At 39.7% G+C, this 19,525-nt stretch overlaps 1 protein-coding gene across 3 annotated transcripts in view; it reads left to right on the forward strand.

The window, feature by feature from the left end:
* Positions 1-19,197, forward strand: part of ASAH1 (N-acylsphingosine amidohydrolase 1) — a 28,402-nt gene extending 9,205 nt beyond the window's left edge. For all 3 annotated transcript variants that reach the window (XM_032162351.2, XM_032162350.2, XM_058442626.1), the window contains exons 3-14: positions 4,074-4,164; positions 5,648-5,734; positions 8,131-8,209; positions 10,853-10,927; positions 12,460-12,505; positions 13,258-13,402; positions 13,940-13,994; positions 14,223-14,304; positions 15,963-16,094; positions 16,202-16,325; positions 16,769-16,825; positions 18,039-19,197. In XM_032162351.2, coding sequence (XP_032018242.1) covers positions 4,074-4,164; positions 5,648-5,734; positions 8,131-8,209; positions 10,853-10,927; positions 12,460-12,505; positions 13,258-13,402; positions 13,940-13,994; positions 14,223-14,304; positions 15,963-16,094; positions 16,202-16,325; positions 16,769-16,825; positions 18,039-18,128 — 1,063 coding nt within the window. In that variant the 3' untranslated portion in view covers positions 18,129-19,197. The remainder of the gene's footprint in view (positions 1-4,073; positions 4,165-5,647; positions 5,735-8,130; positions 8,210-10,852; positions 10,928-12,459; positions 12,506-13,257; positions 13,403-13,939; positions 13,995-14,222; positions 14,305-15,962; positions 16,095-16,201; positions 16,326-16,768; positions 16,826-18,038) is intronic.
* Positions 19,198-19,525: the final 328 nt, after the last annotated feature.

Below are 19,525 nucleotides of genomic sequence, written 5' to 3' on the forward strand. Positions count from 1 at the left end.
TTTCTGTATGTAATAATTGCTCATAAACTAATGATAGTGAATAAAATCTTAAGTCACATTTTCCATTCCAAGACAGAGGTTTGTTTCTCAGATTTGTGCATTATGCATTTGGCTGAGATCTTGGACAAATACGAAAATATCTTCCGATTCAAATGCCCGTCGCTAGACTATCAAAATCATCAGAAAGAAAAGGATTTTCAGCCAGGCACGGTGGCTCACACCTGTAATCCCAGCACTTTGGGAGGCCAAGGCGGGTGAATCACAAGGTCAGGGGATAGAGACCATCCTGGCTAACAGTGAAACCCCATCTCTACTAAAAATACAAAAACTTAGCCGGGCGAGGTGGCGGGCGCCTGTAGTCCCAGCTACTCGGGAGGCTGAGGCAGGAGAATGGCGTGAACCCGGGAGGCAGAGCTTGCAGTGAGCCGAGATCGCAGCACTGCACTCCAGCCTGGGTGACAAAGCAAGACTCCATCTCAAAAAAAAAAAAAAAGAAAAGGATTTTCATTCTCCACTAAATTCTCCTGTCTACCACAAAGTGTTTTTCTCATCTTTGACAAATGTAAGGGCTGTACTTGAAATGACCTGTGATTCTCTATGGTGCCTGGATATAAACCACCAAATTATATTGTAACAAAAAAGCACAGGACCTCGTATGTGAAACGTTCTCAAAATAAACCTTGGCACGACAAAGCTGTCGAGGACAAAACAGGATTGGAACACCTAAGAGGAGGACCAATGTCATGATTCAGTGTGTTTAACATTAATATTTTTAGTCTGGATTTTGGTCTTTCCAAATCCTCAGTGTTTAAATGGGCCTGTGAGAAAGCCATAATAACAGCTCACAGACCCAGAGGGTACAGAACAGAGAAAAGAAGGAACAGGTATAGGGGATGGTGATCTTTTTCTTCTATGCTGCCCTTTCGCTGAAAGTAGCCTGCTGTTTGTAGGGGAAAACAGTACAACTCTATCTAGTGATATCAAGATGACATTTTCAGTTTCTGCAACATTCTAAATTACATATGTTGTACTGCTGTTGTCTAAACGATGTATTTTAAATAGCCTCTGTCCCAGATAGTGTGAAACTGTAATAAACTAAATTCTTTTGACTTACTCGCCTTTGTGTAGAAAGAGGCCAATATTTGGCAGGAAGGAATTTAGAGGTAACCAGTTTGGACAGTGTTCATTCCAGCTCTTTCTTCAATGGCCTGGTGTCTGAAAGTCTTCCTTTCTGTCATCACTGGCATCATTCTGGCCTTCAGTGACATGTCTGCCTTACTGATTGATTATGTCTCTCGGCTGGTCTCACTACCCTGATTCATTGAACATTTAATAAGGTGCCTTCCATGTTTGAGGCCGTTTCTACTCCCTTTTAGGTGCACTTTACATGTGTCTATAAATTGAATGCCCTGCAAATCATAAACTTCCCTGATTGGGCATTTTACTGATTCCTTACTGCCATGTGCATATGAGTGTGTGTCTACATATGTGCATACCTACCTACATGTATACATACATATATACTCCTAAACACATACACATGTATACATGGACATAACTTGTATGTTTCTTACCTTCATTTTTTCGCTAAGTTTCTTTTTACCTCACTAGCCTGCTTTCCTATGCAAAAAGCCTCAGCTTTGCTCTTATCCTTCTCCTTTCTGAACTCTATCAATGAATCCTGACATCTAGGAGATAAGTGTGGTATTTATGTACCTTTGAATGACAGTCGTCCTGTTCCTGTGAGATCATCCTTTTCAATTAATTGCATAGATTTGGGCAGCATCCATGGGCAAATACGAGGAAAGAAAAAGCTAACCTGTTTGGCCAGCATGACTAGTCAAATCAATGCTGGAGTTAAAGGAACTGATAGCCAGATCACCCCTGAATCCATCTGAGTCCCATTCAGCATTTCTTTCCCACTGCTCACGGGGTGCCTAGCACCTGCTCTCTTATTTGTATATGTGTGTGTTGTGTCACTTGGACTAGTTTCCATGCCACCTGGGTAGCCATGTGGGTTCAGGCGATGTTGCTGATATTATGAATGGCATGGACATTGCAAACACTAAGTCTCAAAAATGATGAAATGATATTTCTTGTTTGCAGTGAAGTAGGAAGATAAACTGTGATAACTACCGTTGATTGAATAGCAATGCTGCTAAGTTTTTTTTTTATTTTTGCATTTTTCATGTAGTGTCTTCTCTGCTGTCATAAGGTGGATACTCTTGTATTCTTATGGGGAAATTGAGGTGCACAAGTTAAATGCTCGAATGTTTTAGAAAACTAACGAGAGATAAAATGTGCAATTATGGCTAAGCTTTAGTCATTAAAATTTATTTAATTAGTTTATTAGATTAACCAGTTCTCTCGAATTCTAATTAGCGCAGGTTTGATGGTAGAGAGGTTTGTGGGGTCTCATCATCCCCACTTCATTGTAATCCCTTCATTGTCTGTTGTGTTGTGTTCATCCCCTCTCATCGCCTCTTGAGATCCATGAGCTACCCAAGACTCTAGGCTGGAAAAGAATCAGGAATTTATGGCGCATATAGAGGCATGATTTGGGATTGGTTGGATGTTATGAGGTGAGGAGCAGCTGATTGGAGTTCATAGGGACGACACGCATACCTCCAACAGGCCACTGAGTTATCTTTGCTACTAGACATAGAAATCTAAATGCACACTTGAAGGGAGAGGGGAGACTAGTAACATCTGCCCATAATATGGGGAACAATAATTACTTGCTGAATTGTGGGACAAAATTTTACATGTGAAATTATGGTCCTTCCGAAATGGAATTAATTTGTTGTGATGAAAAGCTTTTTTCTAGAATATAAGTATTGCAGTAGATATCAGCTCCCAAGAAAATGGGGAACTTGAAAATGCTTTGAGAAGAACAAAATTCGTTCACTATGATTTTGTTTAAATGTACGTTTCCAAAATTGAGTATGCTTTTCTTTTCTGTCTAAATCACAACCTGAATGTCTGCTGGTTAACAGTTTCATAAAACCTCATATACCAGGGCCCCACGTTACACAGCATTATTTAGAGAACCCAGTAGTTATTTATGACAGTGGAAATATAAATAGAACCACAGTTCATGACTTAGGTAATAACCCATCCCCAGCTATGGACGTAAGTCTAGGCAACATTTCTATTTAGGAGACTGGTATCATTGTGGCACATACCAGAGTCACCCTGCCAGTCTGAGGAGCAGATCAGTGGAACAGATGATGGTTATTTTTAGGCATAGGTTTGTACTGATAAACCACTAAATGGCACACCATTAAAAGCTATTTCAGTTTAGTAACCAGGGCCAGAAAATAATGCTCCTATAGCAACAAAAATAGTTGTAGAATTCATCCACCAGAAATATGGCCCAGCTCCACTGGTAAATGACTGGATGTTGCTATATCCTCAGAAATTGCTGCACGTAAGTTAAAGAGTAGGAAGTTGGAGAAAGGATATGACGGAATACAGCTTGGGCTTGGACTTTGTACAGAAAAATGAGAAGAGAAGAGGTATATAGTAGGGAAGATTAGGATGGCTGACAGAATCATGAAGGTTCTTGAAGCTGATCGTGGGAAGATAATACATGTTGCCATCTGGGGCTTAAAAGGTGATCTTCCTGAAGCCAACGCTGGAGACAGTGGTTTGGCAATAGTGTTACACTCTCTGAGAGAGAATTCTGAACCTGGAAACCAACTGGAGAATTGTCTAGAGCCTAGACTAAATCTTTGCAGATATTTAGGAGAAAAAAAATGCCAGGTATTTCCCGTCAGTGATAATCAGGTTAGAGCTCTTAAGCCACAGTTGATTTTTTCACAGAAAACCAATTCACATGAACCTTCCCTGCTAGATCATTCTACTCCAAGATTTCTGTGACCGCTTATGATTGTGTTCTCAACCTAGAAGCGCTAGGTAGAGAACGAACTTTCTTTCCAAATTTTGGTTTGAGTAACCAAATTCTATACTATTGTTAAGACTATGCCTCTCATATATCCTTATAGATGAATCTAACCGACCCTCACAAAAAACCCTTTCATCATTTCAAGATGATACACCTCTCATTACAGGTACAGAGGTCCAGTTCCATGGTACACCATAAATCTTGATTTACCACCCTACAAAAGATGGCATGAATTGATGGTTGACAAGGCACCAATGGTATGCTATGATGCTTAAATCTTTTATATCTTTATTTTTATTTTTTTATTTTATTTCTTTATTTTTATGTATTTATTGATTTTTTTTTTGTTTTGAGACAGAGTCTCACTCTTTAACCCAGGCTGGAATGCAGTGGCACGATCTCAGCTCACCACAACCTCCACCTCCAGGGTTCAAGTAATTCCCCTGCCCCAGCTTCCAGAGTAGCTGGAATTACAGGCACCTGCCACCATGCCGGCTAATTTTTGTATTTTTAGTAGAGACAAGATTTTGCCATGTTGTCCAAGCTGATCTCAAACTTCTGACCTCGAGTGATCCCCCCAACTCAGCCTCCCAAAGTGCTGGGATTATAGGCATGAGCCACCGTGCCCAGCCATATTTTTTATTTTATTTATTTATTTTCCCCCCAAGGACAGTGAAGATTCTGTATTAAATCTTTTATTTCTAACTTTATTAAATATTATTGTATTTTTAAAAGAACACTTTATGAAAGTGCCCAGAGAATAGTTTAAAATTGTGCTTTTGATACCTTTCTGCCATATACATTAAGTGACAGTAGAGGAAAAGAGGTCATTCCTCTGTAGCCTTTGTTCTTTTTTGTAAACTTTACCTTTGTTTCTTTCCCATTATGTCATCTCCCTTCGTGTAAATAATTAAGAATCAAGTTCACTTTAAAGATAAAATTAGACTTACTGTATTAATATATTTATCAAGGCCAGGCACGGTGACTCATGCCTGTAATCAATGCCAGTACTTTCGGAGGCTGAGGCAGGCGGATCACCTGAGGTCAGAAGTTCAAGACCAGCCTGGCCAACATGGTGAAACCCCTTCTCTATTAAAAATACAAAAATTAAGCCGGGTGCGGTGGCTCATGCCTGTAATCCCAGCACTTTGGGAGGCCAAGGCGGGTGGATCATGAGGTCAGTAGTTCGAGACCAGCCAGGCCAAGATGGTGAAACCCCGTCTTTACAAAAATACAAAAATTAGCCAAGCATGGTGGCGCATTCCTGTAGTCCCAGTGACTTGGGAGGCTCAGGGAAGAGAATCGCTTGAACCTGGGAGGTGGCGGTTGCAGTGAGCCGTGATTGTGCCATTGCACTCCAGCCTGGGCGACAAGAGCAAAACTCCATCTTAAAAAAAAAAAAAAATACGAAAATTAGCTGGGCATGGTGATGCACGCTTGTAATCCCAGCTACTTGGGAGGCTGAGGCAGGAGAATCGCTTGAACCCGGGAGGCAGAGATTGCAGTGAGCCAAGATGGTGCTACTGCCCTCCAGCCTGGGTGACAGAGCGAGTCTCTGTTTAAAAAAAAAAAAAAAATATATATATATATATATAAAATATATATAAAATAGATGTATATTTTATATATATGTATAAATTGTCAAATAGCACTCTCTTTTAGCTACATATGGGTAAGCTAAAAGGTAATCTTGACAGCATTTCATTATGTCTTTTAATAAGCATTTTATTTATTTTTCAGCTAAAGGTTATAGTGAATTCTCTGAAGAATATGATAAATACATTTGTGCCAAGTGGAAAAATTGTGCAGGTGGTGGATGAAAAATTGGTAAGAAATATTATTTCTCACAATAAATGTTAAGCACATATGCATTACACACAGAAATCAGAAAATGCTCTGGTATTTATTTAAAGGCATAATTCAGCAACCTCTTCGCAGGGGCTTGGGCAAATCTGCACGCATCTAGCTCACTGTCAGAACTTCAGAGGGACTTACATTTGGGGAATTGGTGATATTAGGGTAACAGCATAGCAAATTATGGTTTCGTAAAAGGGGATGGGACTACATTACGACATTGGTCAAATAAACATATTTCATCCGGGAGTGTGGTATTTCCTTCCCTTTATGTAGTGAGTTCACTATTGAAGACTTGGTTTTTTTTTCTTAAGTATCTCAGGGACATCCAGAGTTTTTTTTTTCTAGATGTGACCAAATGACATACTCAGCCTGGCCCCATATTCTGCAGAGTTCCTCAGTAGCTCTGACCCTGAAACTCGTTGGGGCTGAGTGTTTCTGTGCAATCACCAAACCATTTCATTTGCATCCTGATCATGCAGGAAGACTCCATTTCTCAGCCCCGTTTTTGTTTACGCAGAACCAATGAAACACCTAGGGCCTGGCCCCTAGAACTGTTAAAGGGATCCTCATCACTCTTGATGGCACATTTTGGGCATTAATGACATTTGGGGTTGGGCAACTTTTTTTTTTTTTTTTTCAAGACCTCATCTCACCCTGTAGCCCAGGCTGGAGTGCAGTGGCGTGATCATAGCTCACAGCTGCCTTGATCTCCCAGGCTCAAGGGATCCTTCTGCCTCAGCCTCCTGAGTAGCTGGGACTATAGTCACATGCTGCCACACCCAGCTAATTTTCTTAATTTTTAGTAGAGACGGAGGCTTGCTATGTCACCCAGGCTGGTCTCCCAACTCCTGGGCTCAAGCGATCCTCCCGCCTCAACCTCCCAAAGTGTTCTCCCAAAGTGTTGGGATCATAGGTGTGAACTGCCATGCCCGGCCTGGGTTGGATATTTCTTTGTCGTGGGGTTGTCCGGTACATTTCAGGAGGCCTGGCCTGGGGTGGGTATCTCTTTGTTGTGGGGCTGTCCTGTGCATTGCAGGATGTTTAGCAGCGTCGCTGGCCCCTACCCACTGGATGCTGGTAACACCCCCTCAGTTGTGACAGCCAAAAATGTCCTTAGATATTACCGAATCTGCTGTGGTCGAGAATCATTGCCCTAGCGGCTGAGTGCTCTGGGCACATCCTCACTATAACACTTGTACCTGCCAAGCACCAAACCCATTATCCCTCATGTTCGTGCTCTCAGAGCTTTTGTTTCAGGCTATCCTTTATGTTCATACTTAATGAACTTCCTCAAAACAAAAAATGCTGGCAGGAGCAAAAGAGGATGAGGTCCCCACGTTCCCCATATGCCTTAATCTCCCCTCTACTCTGAATGTTATCAGGGAGGGCAAAATTGCAGAGTGTTTTTGTGCCGCACCTTGGAATCGGACAGTACTGGGTTTTAAGGCTGGATCAGTCACGTAATAGCTGTGCGTCCTAGGGAAAGTTTCTTAACCTATGAAACCTCAGTTTTCTCATCAGGGAGAATAATACTTACTAATACGTATTTCATATGGTGGTGGTAAGGGTTAAATGACATACTGTGTATAAAGCATAGTGCTTCGATGTAGTAAGTGTTTAATAAATACCCATTAGGTCACATTTGTTTGTTAAATGGCTGGAACATTCCACTTGGGCAATGCTTTTAGTTCCTAGGGAAAAAAAAATAATATGTTTAGGTGACATTACATATAATTACCAAGTTGGTTAAAAAAATGAGATTCGTGAATTTAAAGCACATTATCTCAGCAAAAGGCTGTGAACTTAAGTTGTGATCTAGATGTTAGTAGTTGCCATTGAGAATAAATATATGATGTCCACCACTGAACTTGCTCAATGTCTGTGGTTTGCTAAGAGAATGCAGTTACTTCATCTTAGCTGAAGATCAGCCATTAACCATGACACCAGGCTGTGGATAGAATAGTTCACGTTTGTGAGTGTGGGAAGGAAATGGTAAGAAGGGTACATGCCAACGGCTGGAGAGTGAATTCGTGCAGAGAAATAAGGAGTGCTTATTATGATGTTTTTGTGGTGTGGGTCAGGTTAGGTCATCCAAGTGGAATTACTCTCGTTCCTGCCTTCCCTTGAGAATGATGGAAAAATAATGCAGGAAAAACAATCTGAGAATCTGATCTCTGTATAGGGGCCCAATATTGAGTATTACATGGAATCTTTTTATAACTATATGATGTAAAAATGCTTTTTTAAAAAATAACTCCTATCACTTTCTGTGATAGCAATGTCTAGAACAAATTTTATGTCAAAGAACTAGATTTCAAAGGATGCTTTTTAGGTTAAATGCTTTTATTAATATATTTGTTTTCCAGCCTGGCCTACTTGGCAACTTTCCTGGCCCTTTTGAAGAGGAAATGAAGGGTATTGCCGCTGTTACTGATATACCTTTAGGTAAAGTTCACTTGGAAGCTTTAAAAAAAAATGTAATTAAACTCTTACAAATTTCCATTGAGGTGTGATATACATACAGCAGAGTGCACAGGTCTTAGATATACAGCTCAGTGAAGCTTCAGAAATGCATTCATGCATGTAGCCATGACTCAGATCAAGATATGGAAGAGCCCAGCACTCCACGGTGCTCCATCACGCCCCTTTGCAGAAAATACTGCCTCCTCCAGTAACGACCATTCTGATGTCACCATAGATTAGTTTTGCCTCTTCGTGAACTTTGTATAAATAGAACTGAACAATACGAACTGTCCTGTGTGATTTCTTGTATTTCATTATGGGTGGTGTGCGATTGTATCAACAGGGTCTTTGGGTTATTTTCAGATTTGCGATATTAACAATAAAGGAGTTATGAATTTTGTATTACATGGTGCGGGGGGGCCTATGTACTCATTTTCTGGATATATACCTAGGAAGTGAACTGTTGTGTGGTAGAGTAATTGTGTGTTTAGCCTTGTAGATTCTGCCAGACAGTTTTCCAAAGTGATCCCAGCAGTTGACAATCAGCAGAGTATGAGAGTTTCTGTTTTCTCCACTTGATAATTCTCCTCTCGATAGTGTCAGTCTTTTCTTTTTCATTTTTTTGATAGTGTCAATCTTTATTTGAGCCTTTTTGTTGAGTGTCGCAGTATCTCATTTTAGTTTTAATTTGCATTTCCTTGATGACTAATGAGATTGAACAGTTTATTGACTTTTTTTGGTTTCTTTGTTTCTTTTGGAGAAGGGCTTGTGAAGGTCTTTTGCCCTTTTAAAAATTAGATTGAAGGAATTCTTTACATACTTTGAATATAAGCCCTTTGTCAGATATATGGATTCTGAATGTCTGCTCCCAGTCTATGACTTTCATTTTTATTCTCTTACTGGTGTCTTTTGAACAGAAATTTTTAATTTTACTGAGGTCTAATATGTCAGTCTTCTCTTTTATGAGTAGTGCCTTTTGTACCCATTTAAGGAATCTTGGCCTACCCCAAAGTCATATATATGCTTATATATTTTCTCCTAGATGTTTAATGTTTACTTTTTACATTTAGGCCTATGATCTATTTTGAATTATTTTTGTATATGCTATGACTTATGGGTCAAGCATCAGGTTTTTCTCATATGGTATATCCAGTTAGTTAAACACCATTCATTCAAAAAGCTATCCTTTCCTCAGCAAATTGCAGTGGTGTCTTTGATATAAATATACAATACATATATGTATATACACACACACACAGTGTGTATCTGTATATACAATCAGGTGATTGTATATATATTGTTTTGTTTGGGGAATTACTATTACGTTTCATTTACATATTTGTCTTTTTGTCTTCCCTTGTATCAATACTATTTTACCTCAGTTACTAAAGCTTTATAGTAAGTCTTCAGATTAAGTAGTATAATTCTTCCAACTTTGTTTTTCTCAACATTTATTTAAGTTACTGATTTCTCTGAGCAGTATATTTATTTTCAGGGAGAAGGCCTTGCATGTCATTCATTAAAATTATTCTTAGATATTGATGGTTTGGGAAGCTATTTTTAAAATTTCAGTTTAAGCTTTATGGCATGTAACGATAAAGATTTTCCCCACGACCCCAAAAGTTTTATCTTTAAGCTAGCAAAGCATTAGTGTCATTATTTTAAATAGCCAATAGTACCTTCATTTTATAAGAGATGATTAAGAATTTGTGAAAATCAGTAGTATTTATCAACAAAAGTGGCTAGTTTTGTGTGCTGCTTCTTTTAAAAAATGATTTAAAAGATAGTCAACATTACTGGAAATATATACTTGCTGCCTTTATGAAAAGCAAGTCTAATTCCTTTATTATGTAAAGAACTCTAGCAAATCAATGCCAAATAGAAATACCTTATGGATTAAGAAGAATAACTGATGTATAAGTGGTGTAAATTTATATAATTATTATAAATTATTATAAATTTATAATAAAATAACTAGAATTTCACCACATTAGAAATTTAATGGAAATAAAATAAACATTGGATTTGGGTGAAAAAAACATGTTGAGCTTAACATGTTAATGTTAAATGGGACAGAAATACGATGTGCTGCCTACCTTTGAATTAAATGCTAAATAGCAGTATTATACATGTTGGGAAAATATTCAAAAAATAAAATACCCTAGAATGGAGTTTCTTGGCAGCTCTGTACTAATTTTAATAGTTCTTGAATCTCCTTTTTCACCTTAGAAATTTTAGTCACACTTTAAAAATCTGGGCAAAATATATTTCCAGCAAACAGCCAAGAGCCAGTTGTATTAAATGATCATATTTACGCTCCCAAAAGAAAATTCAAAATGCAGCATGTTGATAAACATTTTGGACGTGATGTTGGAGAACAGTTGCAACTCGCCCGGATGTTCAGCTGGCCCAAAGGCTGCCTCCTTGGTGACTTGTTTCATCTTGAGTCTAGAGAGTCCAGGCTGGGGAAGAAAACCACATCCAGCCGGCCGTTCCAGCACAGCCCCACTGGCCAAAGCACACACTCACACAATGAAAACACTTAAACTTTTTCTTAAAACAAATTTTTCTCCCATTGTCATGGTTCTGTACATTAACACAAAATTTTCTTTTCTTTTCTCATAGGAGAGATTATTTCATTCAATATTTTTTATGAATTATTTACCATTTGTACTTCAATAGTAGCAGAAGACAAAAAAGGTAATTGTGCACTGAGGGAGGGTGGGCAGCATGAAGCACTACGTAAAGAAAAATCTTCTAAATAAATGAAATTAGAACTTCTAAAGTTTGGGCTTGCTATGTAAATTCTGTGTCTGTTGCATACAGCTTTTTATTTCTTGGTAAATTTTTGTGATTGTACTGAAAATACTCCTTATTTTCAGACTACTATACTGCCTATTAAAGTTGATTTCAAACATGCAAAAAACCTGGAAGAAATGTTTCAGGGCTAGAAACATTCTTCTCTTCCTCGTAGTCTACTTATACCCATCCACATGATTTGATAGAAGTGCTTGCAGGAGGTACTTCCTTATCTTCGTGTACGTCATGACATCTGTCCTTTTCTTGAGGCCCAGAACACACATTCTCCCATCCTTTCCCAGCCAGGCAACCCAGTGGATACCAGCCTCACTTTCCCGTATTTTTCCTGACTGGTTCCCAGAGTACAAAGCACAGGACAACTTCGCTAAGTCACCCTGATCTTCGACCTATACTCTGGGTATAAATCTGCCTGTATCTTACCCTTGAGATGTCCTGCTCTAGGGAACGTTGCCTGAAGGGAAACATTTGATGAATCACAGTAATTGAGGTTCAGATTTCTGTGTCCTGGTAGAACCATGTGATGGTGAACCAAAACATGACCATTGATTCCTTTTCCCATATTCTTTTTTTTTTTTTGAGACAGAGTCTCGCTCTGTCGCCCAGGCTGGAGTGCAGTGGCGCAATCTCGGCTGACTGCAAGCTCCGCCTCCCGGGTTCACGCCATTCTCCTGCCTCAGCCTCTCCGAGTAGCTGGGACTACAGGCGCCCGCCACCACGCCCGGCTAATTTTTTTTGGATTTTTAGTAGAGACGGGGTTTCACCATGGTCTCAATCTCCTGACCTCGTGATCCGCCCGCCTCGGCCTCCCAAAGTGCTGGGATTACAAGCGTGAGCCACCGCGCCTGGCCCCTTTTCCCATATTCTGATCTTACCTGGAAACCCCTGCTCTCTGATTTTGTGGGGTTATCTGGCAGATTGACAGTGACAACAGTCCCATCTGGTGAAGGCTTAGGATATTAGGATGTTTCTTCTTATTGTTTGAAGAAACAGGGTTTTGTGAATATAAATTAATCAAAATTAGAGGCCAGGCACAGTGGCTTACACTTGTAATCCCAGCACTTTGGGAGGCTGAGGTGGGCGGATCATCTGAGGTTGGGAGTTTAAGACCAGCCTGGCCAACATGATGAAACCCTGTCTCTGCTAAAAAAAAAAAAAATAATACACAAAAAAAACTAGCCAGGTGTGGTCGCACGTGTCTGTAATCCCAACTATGTGGAAGGCTGAGGCAGAAGAATTGCTCGAACCTGGGAGGCAAAGGTTGCAGTGAGCTGAGATCGCACCACTGCACTCCAGTCTGGCCAACAGAACGAGACTGTGTCTCAAAAATAAATTAATTAATCAAAATTAATTGTCCAGCTTTGATTTAGAATCTTAACTGGTATTACACATCTCTTCTCTCTACCTTCAAATAGGTCATCTAATACATGGAAGAAACATGGATTTTGGAGTATTTCTTGGGTAAGTAAAGAACACAGGGCCAGGCATGGTGGCTCACGCCTGTAATCCCAGCACTTTGGGAGGCCGACGCGGGTGGATCACGAGGTCAGGAGTTCAAGACCAGCCTGGCCAAGATGGTGAAACCCCACCTCTACTAAAAATAGAAAAATTAGCCAGGCATGGTGGTGGGCACCTGTAATCCTGGCTACTCAGGAGGCTGAGGCGGAGAATTGCTTGAAGCTGCGAGGCGGAGGTTTAGTGAGCCAGTGTGGCGCCACTGCACTCCAGCTTGGGATACAGAGCCAGACTGCATCTCAAAAAAAAAAAAAAAACACAGAACTGTTTTGTTCTGTAGGAAGAGTAGGTTGTATTACATTGATGATAAGTAAGTCTCAAGTCACACCCAAAATGTGATCATAAGTGAAGATAAATGGATTACCGAGTGTTGAGATAAGAGGGGCATGCTCTTCTATTTTATGTGTCCATCTTGACCTTTCTGAAAAAACAAGAGTGTTGTAATTAGCATTCTATGTTTGGATCTGAGGCTCACTGTTTATAAGCTGTGTGATACTGGGAGAGTTACTCAACTTCTCTGAACCTCAGTTTTATCATTTGGAAAACAGAATAAAGGTACCATATTGTAAAGGTCTTGTTAGGATTGATAGTGGTGACTCGGTAGATAAAGCTCCCAGTGTAATGCCTGGCCCTCATCATCATGTTCATCATTATTATCACTGTGTTTCTTAAATGTCACTGAAACGTATCTTTTATAGGTGGAACATAAATAATGATACCTGGGTCGTAACTGAGGAGCTAAAACCTTTAACGGTGAATTTGGACTTCCAAAGAAACAACAAAACTGTCTTCAAGGCTGCAAGCTTTGCTGGCTATGTGGGCATGTTAACAGGATTCAAACCAGTAAGGAGTCTGTTGTTATATAATTTTACAGGTAGCTTTTTGTCCTGTTACTGTTACGTAAAAGGTGAAATCTAAGAATATGAGGACCTAAAGAGAATACGAAGCCCCATTTCACCCCCTTGTACTTCGTCACTTCATAGGTATGAGATCCCGTAGTAGAGAAGAGTAGAAAGGAAATGGCGGTTTCTGAGCCTGTTCTGGGATAAACAGCATGTGGCTGGGTGTCAAGGGCTGGGAGTGACAATCTGAGATCTGGTCCTGGGTCTTCCACTCACTTAGGCAAGTCAGGCGTTCATTCTCTGCCCTTCAGTTTCCTGTCCAAAAAGCATAGCCAGTGATACCCCATCTACTTATCTCACATACTAGGATCAAAAATGCTTTGAACTTTTTAAAAAGCCTTGCATGGGTTTTGATTTATTTTTGCCTTCCCAATTACCCAAGCTAGGCCTTTATATCCCACTCAGAAGTACAGTGAGCGACAGGGCCTTAAAGCGCATGGTTGATGTTTCTGACGTCGTTGCTTTGTCTTTTCCTCAGGGACTGTTCAGTCTTACACTGAATGAACGTTTCAGTATAAACGGTGGTTATCTGGGTAAGTAGAGCACTCTCAAGTGAAATGGGAATCTCAGAGCTTTTTTATGAGGAAGGCTGGACTGTGCCTTCTGGTTACATAGTGCAACCTCTTCTGGTTCCTGACTGGTTACAAAGTCTCACCTCTTCTGGTTCCTGACTGGTTACATAATCCAGCCTCTTCCGCATCCTGACTGGTTACATAGTATAACCTCTTCCGGTTCCTGACAGTGTGTTGGATCTCTTCCAGGTGTTCTCGAATGGATTTTGGGAAAGAAAGATGCCATGTGGATAGGGTTTCTCACTAGAACAGTTCTGGAAAATAGCACAAGGTAAAGTGTTTCGTTACTTTACTATTAAATATTTATTTTAAATTACGCATATTAAAAAATAAAACTATTTGTCAAGCTCCAGCTTAACAATCTTTTGAGGAACTATTGCAGAATTTCTTAGGTGAACCTCTGACACTCATGTGGAATTATTCATGTTTTCTTTGTGCAGATTGTGTGTTTTATAGCAAATAAATGAATTACTTAAAAAGCACTAGGGATACTGACATTATGAAAGGCGCCTGTGAATATTTTTGGTGTACAGAAAAAAAATCACCCACATGCAAAAGAACAATTGTACAGTAAAATCTGCATTTAAATGGTAGTACAGACCAGGCATAGTGGCTTATGCCTGTAACCTAACACTTTGGGTGGCTAAGACGGGCAGATGACTTGCACCCAGGGATTTGAGACCAGTCTGAGCAACATGGCGAAACCCTGTCTCTATAAAAAATAGAAAAATTAGCCAGTATGGTGACACGTACCTGTAGTCCCAGCTACTCAGGAGGCTGAGGTGGGAGGATCATCTGAGCCCAAGGAGGTAGAGACTGCAGTGAGCTGGGATCAATCCACTGCACTTCACCCTGGGTGACAGAGTGACACTCTGTCTTAAAAAAACAAAATAAATAAATACAAAATGTACTACATATTAACCTGTAAGTTATATCTTGCCTTGGTATAGAAATCTTACAATAGCAAAACTGCCTTTCCTTCATTCAGCCTGCACTGCGTCCAAATGACATCAATCCTATTTTTAATACTTCCCAGGGAGTAAGATTTAATGTTAGTAGTGTTCTTTGATAACCCACTTCAATTTTTAATAGTCCTAATTTTCAAAAGGTTTACTTTCTATTCTCTAAGTCCTATATACTGTAATATTATTTCCCTTTGTTCTGTTGTTGAGTGAAGGCCATGGACAGTAAGGGTGGAAGATGATCTCTTGAGGTCACTTTGTTTCTCCTTCAGATTAGAGGGGCTTCCTGAGATTCCCACTTGCCGTCTCAGTGTTCACCATACAGGGTCAGGGATTGCTTTTCCCAGAGGCATTGCTCACCATCCTTTTTTAAAAAACACATTGTGGCTGGCCGTGGTGGCTCATGCCTGTAATCCCAGCACTTTGGGAGGCGAAGGCAAAAGTATCGCTTGTGCCCAGGAGTTGGAGACCAGCCTGGGCAACAGAGTGAGATCCCATCTCTAAAAATAAAAATAAATAAAGAACACATTCCTTAGATACCTGTTTTCCTTTAGTTTCTACAGAGCTAAACATTTCCATTCTAAGTCATCTAAAAATGTTTCCACCATCATCCTCAACAAACTAACACAGGAACAGAAAACCAAACACTGCATGTTCTCACTCATAAGTGAGAGCTGAACAAAGAGAACACATGAACACAGGGAGGGGAACATCACACACCAGGGCCTGTCGGGGGGTGGGGTGAAAGGAGAGGGAGAGCATTAGGACAAACACTTAATGCATGTAGGGCTTGAAACCTAGATGATGGGTTGATGGGTGCAGCGAACCACCATGGCACCTGTATACCTATGTAACAAACCTGCACGTTCAGCACATGTATCCCAGAACTTAAAGTAAAATTTAAAAATAAAGTCATTTACTAAAATAAAAAAAAGTTTCATTTTTCTTTTTAAATGTTTCTATATAGTTATGAAGAAGCCAAGAATATACTGACCAAGACCAAGATATTGGCCCCAGCCTACTTTATCCTGGGAGGCAACCAGTCTGGGGAAGGTTGTGTGATTACACGAGACAGAAAGGAATCATTGGATGTATATGAGTAAGTAGGTTTGTTAAAGCAAAAGAAGTAGAAACAAAAGCGTACACTGATATACTTTGAGTTTTAAGGCATGTAGCCTAAGAGGGAATCTCTCTTTTTGTATCTAGACTCGATGCTAAGCAGGGTAGATGGTATGTGGTGCAAACAAATTATGACCGTTGGAAACATCCCTTCTTTCTTGATGATCGCAGAACGCCTGCAAAGATGTGTCTGAACCGCACGACCCAAGAGGTACCTTTGCAGGGTCATCTTTAGAAAGAAACTGTTGCCATGAAAGATTCTCTTGGTTCTGGCATTTTTCTTTGGCCTTCAAGTAATTTATAAACCTCCTGTTTTTCATAGTATCTGTAGCCACTCTCCACTGATTTTTTTTTTTTTTTAACTTAAAGAGCAAAATTGTGCTGTACTTTTCTTTTCTGGTTCTAATGCTGTATACCACTCTGAAGTTGAATAACAAACAGGCAAGAATTTAAAAAGGGGAAGGAGAGAGAGGAAAGTAATCCATTAAAACTGTTACCTGTGTTTCTAACAGTGACTCCCACGGAAACTGCACTGCGGGGATGGAGGGGAGGTTGATTAAAGAATGTCTTGGTTTCTAGTGACCCATGTGTGTAGATAAGGCTGTTGGCTTCTGTATTTAACTTACTGAACAAAACTGTTTTCTTGTGTTTTAGAATATCTCATTTGAAACCATGTATGATGTCCTGTCAACAAAACCTGTCCTCAACAAGGTATTTTAAATGTTACGCGTATATTTGCCTTTTAGGGAAAGAATTTGGCCCTATGTTTTATCTTTCTCTGTTATCTTTGATCAGTTTGAGCACAGAAGTTATGTTCAGCTTAGGACTGATTTTTTATTAAGAAATGTTTTTGTGTGGCTAAAACTGTATTTTGGAATACAAGAAAGAAATTGATCACTGAGGCTTGGTAGGTCAGAGTATTGTTTATAGCTGTATTTACATGGCATTTGAATTAAGTCTAGCATTTTACTCTTACTGGTATCTATTAAAAATCTCACACTATATAACTAACACCTAAATGTCAACAAAACAAAGCCTGAAGTCCATTTTCAGACAGAGCTCTGTGTCTTGGTGGGTTAGGGTTTCCCTTAAACTTCACTACATCTGTTTATCTTTTCCCTACACTATAGATTTTAAAAAATGCAAAAAGTTTCCTAATCATCCCACCACTCGCTAACAATCATTCCCTGAACGTTCTGAATATGCCCCCCTAATTATCCTATTTGTTCCTTCTTTTCGTGGTCCTTCTCCACAGCTCTCCGTAAAGTAAACACGCCGCCTTTACTCTGCCAGGACAAATCCCTCCGGCCTTTAGCATCCAGGTCATCGTGGCTCTCACAGGAAGCCCGCCTTCAGTTCACAGGCCCTGCCATACTTGCGTTTTGCCTGTACCATCTTTGAGCAAGTCACAATCTCGTGACTTGTGTTTGGGTGTGTGCCTTGTGATCTGGGTGCCCGCAGTTTCCCCCACTGTATTGGAAATGCTTTAAGGATAGGGATAGCCAAAGCTCCACGGTTTTTACTCCATAGGACACCGGCAGGCCTCCCAGGACTGCCAGCTGTGTGTCGAGGGTTAAGGCAGCCTTAAAGCATTGAGGGGGAAGCAATGTGCTGTCAGGGATAAGCTCCCGTAAGGAGTTGGAGATTCTTTCCTGAGCCTGTGTGTGTTCATGACCTGAAACAGTGATCCTGTTGAAGCGGTTTGCTTTAATTATTTGATGAGACTATAGCTAATTTTATATGATTATACTATACTAATATAAATATATACATTATATAACATGCTTTGCATATATTAACATAATTATATTATTTAATATTAAATAACTTCTACAGCAAATTCTACAAGTATAGAAATGCTAATATATATCAGAACATCTCTGAATTGAAAACGTCCTTAAAGTAAAAATAACTTTTCTTTCAGCTGACCACATTCACAACGTTGATAGATGTTACCAAAGGTCAATTCGAAACTTACCTGCGGGACTGCCCTGACCCTTGTATAGGTTGGTGAGCACACGCCTAGCCTACAGAATGCAGCCTCTGAGACATGAAGACACCGTCTCCATGTGACCAAATACTGCAGCTGTCTGACCTTCCAAAGACTAAGACTTGGGGCAGCTTCTCTTTGAGTCACGAGCTTGTCTTCCTCCATCTGTTGACAATTGACAGACTTTTTTTTTTTTTCCCCTTTCCCCTTTTTTCTTATTTACAGATAACTTCTTTAGGGGAGGTAAAACAATCATCTAGAATTCATTGAGTTTTGTTTCAGTTTGACATTTGGGGATCTGGTGGGCAGTTGAACCATGGTGAGCCCCACCTCCGTAGAATCAATGGAGATTCAGCGTGGGTATTGAATCCAGCACATCTGTGTGAGTAACGGAACAGTAAACACTCCACATTCTTCAGTTTTTCACTTTTACCTACATATTTGTATGTTTTTCTATATTACAGCCTTTTCCCTCTGGTTCTAACTACTGTTAAAATTAATATACCATTATCTTTGCTGTTATTGACAGTGACATAATTTTATTACATATGATTAGAGGGATGAGACAGACATTCACCTGTATGTTTCTTTTAATGGGCCCTTGCCTCTAAATGGCACTTTTTGGGATTCAAGAAGTAATGAGTATGCAAGGCAGTCTTTTATACAATAATTGAAGTGTTCCCTTTTTCATAATTACTCTACCTCCAAGTAACCCTAAGGAAGTTGGTAGCTTAAAAAACTGCATCCCAGGTTCTGTGAATTTAGTAAACAAACAAGTCAAAGACTTGTCGAAAATAGGAAGTGAGCGCATATTTTAAATGCTTATAAGTAGCATTCATGTAATAAACAAGTTTTTAGTTTGTTCGTCAGATTGACATGTAGTTTTAAAGAAATTTTAGTAGTTACTAAAATTATGTTACTTTATTTTTCAGAAATCAAACTACTTATGAAAAGTACTAATAGAACTTGTTAACCTTTCCAACCTTCACGATTAACTGAAATGTCTGCCATTTATGCAAGACCATGTGTCCACTTCATTTTGTATAATCACAGTTGTGTTCCTGACATTTAATAAACAGTCATTGGAAAGAGTGCCAGTCAGCAGTCATGCACGCTGATTGGGTGTGTACATCTGTGTTGGTTTGGAGGTGGGGGGTTATTATCAAGAAATACAAGCTGAACGTCGTATCTGAATTAAATAACAAGGGTTATGTAAGTGGGTTATTAAATATGACTAAACGGTCACAATCTTACTCTTACATGACTAATACCACCTCTTAACCAGATACTATCAACCCAATTTGCAGGTGTTTAAAGGCAGTTTTCCCCCCAGACAGGAGGTGCTTCCACAAAGCTTTAGTGATTCCAAGATTACTTTAGTGAAACAAGAGGAATGATAAGAGGATTTATATTAAAATAGG

The sequence above is a fragment of the Hylobates moloch genome, unplaced genomic scaffold, assembly GCF_009828535.3.
Source record: "Hylobates moloch isolate HMO894 unplaced genomic scaffold, HMol_V3 SCAFFOLD_8, whole genome shotgun sequence".
In the NCBI taxonomy this organism is placed as follows: domain Eukaryota; kingdom Metazoa; phylum Chordata; class Mammalia; order Primates; family Hylobatidae; genus Hylobates; species Hylobates moloch.